Source organism: Gopherus evgoodei, chromosome 5 (genome assembly GCF_007399415.2).
Source record: "Gopherus evgoodei ecotype Sinaloan lineage chromosome 5, rGopEvg1_v1.p, whole genome shotgun sequence".
In the NCBI taxonomy this organism is placed as follows: domain Eukaryota; kingdom Metazoa; phylum Chordata; order Testudines; family Testudinidae; genus Gopherus; species Gopherus evgoodei.
In genome coordinates this window covers 124,171,265-124,177,120 of record NC_044326.1, presented here as the reverse complement: position 1 = coordinate 124,177,120, position 5,856 = coordinate 124,171,265, and the positions used below count along the sequence as shown (strand labels likewise).

The 5,856-nt window shown below is 41.7% G+C and overlaps 1 protein-coding gene across 1 annotated transcript; it reads left to right on the top strand.

The window, feature by feature from the left end:
• The first annotated feature begins 240 nt into the window (after positions 1 to 240).
• DMP1 (dentin matrix acidic phosphoprotein 1) lies at positions 241 to 5,056 on the top strand. The gene is made up of 4 exons (XM_030565089.1): positions 241 to 294; positions 407 to 454; positions 1,710 to 2,060; positions 3,587 to 5,056. Exons 1-4 carry the CDS (start codon positions 241 to 243, stop codon positions 5,054 to 5,056), a joined length of 1,923 nt encoding a protein of 640 aa, XP_030420949.1.
• The last annotated feature ends 800 nt before the right edge of the window (positions 5,057 to 5,856 follow it).

Sequence of the window (5,856 nt, the reverse complement as noted above, 5' to 3'; positions counted from 1 at the left end):
AAAAGCCACTAGAGATGTTGGGTGCCAGACAAGACCATGTGCTCAGCACTCTTTCCAAATCAGAATCTTTTCAGGTGTCTCAGGTTGGGCACCAAAAACTGAGGCATCCAAAATCACTAGGTGCTTTTGAAAATCTTATATACTGTTATAATCAATCCTGCTGAATTGCAATTAAGAGCATGTGAAAATACTCTTTTTTAACACCCCTACTTCATTGCAGCTACAGACACCATAATCAATATGAAGACAGTACTCCTGTTAATCTCTCTCTGGGCTTTATCCTGTGCTCATCCTGTAAGTACTTATTAGAAAATCATTAAAACCCCTAGCCTCAGCATTTTAAGCATGCCCAAGACACTCTGTACCACTTCTGTTCATTCATAAGTTGTCTTTTCAATGTGTTTAGGTGCCCAGCCATCAAAATGCCCATTCTGGAAGCTCCGAGGAACGGGGGGTAAGTTGATTATCAAGAGCTTTTCAGAAGACTCTATTTCAGCAAATAGCTTGTGAAACAGTATTGTAAAGTGGAATTGGACTCTGGTTAATAGTGCTCAAAACAATACTTGATTAAAATAGCTATTCATCTCTAGGCTTTGAGTTACATTCATTTTTTCAAAGTTATTTTAATTCATAATTGTTTCAGCCATTTCTACATAATTGTTTCAGCCATTTCTACATACACCCTCCCTGCCCCACACCCTCCATATGTGGAGATAACTAGGTGATAAATTGCATTACATGCTTTCAGCCACCTCAACTACGTGCTGCCCACTAATCCATCCCCACAGGACTTACTGTAAGAATGCAAAGATCTGAACAGCTTCAGAGAGCTGCCATTTGAAATAGGAATGCTGCCAGAGCAATGTTTCCTCATTCACCACCAAATATGGAATTTCTTCCTGGCCTTCCCACAACGTGAGGCACGGGAGTGGCATGGTTCAGCCATGGACTAATAACTACTCTTTTAGACGTAATAATATCACAGCTTTCAAGTTTGGTATCTTCCAAACCCACAATGCTAGAAATGGGAACGTTGTACCACTGGAAAGAAGAAAGTCCCATCTTCCCAGTGGGGGACAAATCATTTGTTCTTGACTCTGAAAGCTTATACTTTTGTTGGTTCTAAAAAAATGGAACTGGTATACTCCAAACCTCTTGTGGTTTTGGTTTTCCTGAGCCCAAAAGCCTCCCGTGGTTTCACAAATCTCTATCAATGAAATTTAAGGTACAACACCAAATAATTTCTGAATATAATTTTTAATGATCCCTTTAAAAGAAAAAGATTAGTTCATTTGAAACGCCAGCTGCATCTATAGCAGCTCTAATAAAAACACTCCTCCTTTATTTTACTCAAACTGAAATGACTTGAGAATAAAAAGTCTCAGAGCACTTCAAGGTGCATGAGCTGTTACTAAAACAGAGCCACCATATACCCATCTCTTTTACCCACTAAAAACCGCAAGATGAAGCATAACCAAATGTTTGGGGTTTCTTGCATAAGGCAAGATGTAGTTCATTAGAAGCAAATAAAAGCAGTGCAGAGGAACTGGTAATTAAGAGTCTTCACACTGCTCGCCTGACCCAAAGCCAAACACTAATAAGCAGTTTATTTTACACCAGTGGACACAATGTGGCCTTTACAATGTAATCAGTAAGACTGCAACAACATTTGCTTAATCAAAGTCCCTTAATTTTGCCTTTTTGTGCAGGACACAATAAGCGAAGAAAGTCTGAATGAGGAGGCAGATTCTGCTGATGATACTTACAGCAGTCCTACAAGCAGTGCAGAAACTGGAGGAGAGGACTCCAATGCTGATGAGCACGATGGCATTGATGAAGAAAACCACGACCCAGCTGTGGTTTCTAGCAGGAGCTCTGAAAGTCATCCAGATGATATCGATGCAAGGAGCACTCAGGACTATGAAGAGGAGGATAGTTTCCGAATTAAGCAGGCTCGGCGTAAGAATTGGGCTGATCACGAGGATTCTGGTGACTTTGATGAAGTGGAAGAAGTAGATGAAAACAGCCATGGTGATCAATCAACAGAGAAAAACTCTCTGGTAAGTGTACATAGCTCTCCTGTATATGGTTCAGTTTCCTAGCAGATAACATTCTTCTTCTGCCAGTTGTCTGAGCAGAAAAAGTGGTTAGCAGTCTTAATTCAATCTGCTGTAAACACAGGGCTAAACATAACACATCCCAGATAATTTGCCATAAATCAGCACTTTAATCAGATCAGGCTCTGTTTTCAAAAGACAGAGGATTGTGCTAAATGAGCTGAATTTTGGAGAACAAATTTGGATTTGGGTAAGTGTATGGGAAATAAAAAAAGAGTATCACTTCTCTGGCTTTGTAATGGGATCAGTCTGTCAATTAAAGACAAACAAATTGGATGTATTTGAAATTCACACAGATGCAAATTACTTATAGGACAAAATTTGACTACATGGGAAAACATAACCAAAAATATACAATTGTGTAAAATTATATCTGAAATGAAACCCTATCCCATTTTTTTTCACCACTAGATTATAGTCCTTCACGTGAAAAATGTTGTCCAGATACCTAAGGGACTTGGGGATATATAGAAAGCTTTATTTTATTATATCTTCACTGTCAAAAGCATAAAAGCTCAATATTCATCCACGGGTCAGATTTTCAAAAGAGCTCGAGTTCATCAGCTCCCATTTTTTATTGTACAAATAGGCCTGAAATCAGTTACTATAAATTTGAAAACACTGGTCAAGATTTTCCAAAGAGTGCAGCACCCAACAGCTACCATGGAGTCCATGGAGAAGTTCTGACTTTTTTTAGAATGGTGCAATGGGCTGGATCACTGCATGTAGTGCTGTGGACCATCACTGTAGATATTATAGTGTCAAGTGTCAGAGGGCTAACCATGTTAGTCTGGGTCTATAAAAAGCAACAAAGAGTCTTGTGGCACCTTATAGACTAACAGACGTATTGGAGCATGAGCTTTCGTGGGTGAACACCCACTTCGTCGGATGCATGTCATATTATAGTAGTAACATTAAGGCATATACAATTACATGTAGAAATGGAACAAACCAAATCCCTATATCCAAACACCCAGAATTTCAAAAGCTGGATCAGAATTTTGTGGCTTGAGCCATATTATATCACATCATGTTCTATTTATAGTGACTGTGACAGACCCATCCCATCCCAAACCAAGTAATGCCATAAAGCAAAATTCACCTCTCTCCTGCCATAAATCCAATGATGACACATGTTTTAAACTAGTGGATTACTTGTTTACAGCATCTACATTGAATCCTAGTAGAGCAGCAATTTCTAGGGGGACATATTTTTAAGACTCCTAAAATGTTAACTGAAGTAACATTGTTTTATTTGGTGGTTTGAAATCTAATTTGTTAGATATACATTAAGGCATACTGGGCCAAATTCTGCTCTTAGCTACACCCATGTAACATTATGACTTTTGATGCAGGGGCACACATATAAATGATAGTAGTATTTGGCCTACAGAATTTAGTAAAAAAATCACCTTTGTAAAATACAGCAAGGAAGTATTTACAATAATTTCTCTTCGCCACATGTCTAGGAGGATGCAAATGAGATTCCTGCTATTGACAGCAGTGACAATGGAGATCACCATGCCAGGGGCAGCAGAGAATCAGAAGACAAGGATGACTTTGAAAATGATGGATTTCTTTATCAATCCAACGGCTTTGACTCTAGCAAAGGGGACGAGGAAAGATATTCTCTGACAGATGAGGAAGATGACAGCGGAGATGATACCTTTAGTGAAAATAATGAGGAAGAAGTTAGGGGGGCAGACCCTAGATACACTGTTCGTCCCACTGAAACAGATGAGCATAATGCAGTTGTTGATGGAGATCGAGATGGTGAGCATAGAGATACCGCTATTGGGAAAAAAGATAGTAGCAGCATTAGCAGCAGCAGCAGCAGCAGCAGCAGCAGCGAGAGCAGAGGCTTTGGTAATGGGGAGGTTGCCAGTCGCTACAGGCATGTCCACAGGAAAGGAAATCGAGGTGACAGTGACAGTGCCAGTAGTAGCCAAGAGGAGAGAGGTGATTTTGATGATGAAGGAACGCAAGGTGATGACCCATCCATCTTTGAGAGTGAGGGTGGCAATTCCAACATGGTTCATGGTGCTGTTCATTCCAAAGAGAGCAGCCAAGAAACCAGAAGGGAGCACCGCTACAGCAAGCAGAAAAGCAGCAGTAAATCACTGAAACATTCCCAGAGCCACATGTTCCAAAGTGGTGACGATACTTCAGAAGAGGATGATAGCGCGGAGCACAATGACAGCAAATCCAAAGAGGACAGCAAGTCCCCAGAAGACAACAGTCGCTCTGAAGAACATCTCGACAGCCGCTCCAGAGAGGATGTTACCAGTCAGTCAAAGGAAAATGTCACCAGCCGCTCCAGGGAAGATGTCTCCAGTCAATCAAGTGAAGAGAGTAGGGAATCCCAAGAAGACAGTGAGGAAAACTCCAAAGACATGGATAGCAAATCCAATGAACACAGCGGTAGCAAATCTAAAGAAGGGCAGGAAGACAGAGACTCCCCTGAGGATGACAGCAAGACATCAGTAAGTGACAGTGAATCCACAGAAGATGCAAGAGATGATAGTAAATCAGAGGAGAACAGTACATCCACAGAGGACAGCTTGGAATCAGAAGAAGATAAGGACGGACCATCTCACAGTAAATCAGTTGAGAGCAGAAGTGCTTCAAAAGAAAGCAGTAGCAGTGAAGAGGGCAATGCCAGTGATTTGAATGAAGAGGACATCGGTTCTGAAGAGCTGCGAGGCCAAGACAGCAAGTCTGCAGAAACTAATGATAGTGAATCTAAAGAAGAGGAAGATAGTGAATCCAGAGAAAGAGACAGTGAATCCAGAGAGCGCAGTGCAAGCCAATCAGCCAGCCAGGAAGATGACAGTATATCAAGGAGCTTGGAAATTGAAAGCAGAAAGCTAGTGCTTGATGTTTATCACAACAAACCCATTGGTGATTATGATGACAATGACTGCCAGGATGGGTATTAAAATATACATTAAAATCCAACTATATATGACTTGTGGAGGGGAGGGGAGGGAAAATCTTTTAATTTATTTACCATATAGACCAGGGGTGACCAACCTGAGCCTGAGGAGGAGCCAGAATTTACCAAAGTACATTGCCAAAGGGCCACAGTAATATATCAGCAGCCCCCCCATAAACTCCCCCTGCCCCGCTCCTGGCTCCTCCCACCTACCAATAGTCCCGCTGATCAGCACCCCCCCCCTCCCGATCAGCTGTTTTGTGGCATGCAGAAGGCTCTGGGAGGGAGGGAGGAGAAGTGAGAGCACGGCAGGCTCGGGGAGAGGGTGAGAAGGGGTGGAGGGGGGTAGGGCCTGTGGCAGAGCCAGGAGTTGAGCAGTGAGCACCTCCCCAGCACATTGGAAATTTGGCGCCTGTAGCTCCAGCCCCAGAGTCGGTGCCTATATAATGAGCCGCATATTAACTTCTGAAGAGCCGCATGTGGCTCTGGAACCACAGGTTGGCCACCCCTGCTATAGACAGTATGAAGGTCAGCTGTTCCTACTGAGAAATATTCTGTGAACAATAAGGGTATGACAATATTGTAGGATTTCACTATTTCAGCTGGTGTTCACCCAATGTGAAATGAAATGAAAAAATGATGCTTAAATATGAAAAGGATAAATCTAAGTGAGAAGCTGATTTATGATCCTAGAACTGAATTAGTACAAAAAGAGAGAAGCTAAATATTTGTTAGAAGTGTTTGGAAATAAAATCAAATCTTGTATTTTTCGGTGAAGATAAAGCTAGCACAGTGGTGGGTCTA

Bases quoted from the DNA above. Each gene is read 5' to 3' on its own strand.
- DMP1 (XM_030565089.1), top strand. From the start codon at position 241: ATGAAGACAGTACTCCTGTTAATCTCTCTCTGGGCTTTATCCTGTGCT. The intron at 295-406 runs GTAAGTACTTAT...CAATGTGTTTAG, and splicing joins CTTTATCCTGTGCTCATCCT to GTGCCCAGCCATCAAAATGC. The intron at 2,061-3,586 runs GTAAGTGTACAT...CCACATGTCTAG, and splicing joins CAACAGAGAAAAACTCTCTG to GAGGATGCAAATGAGATTCC.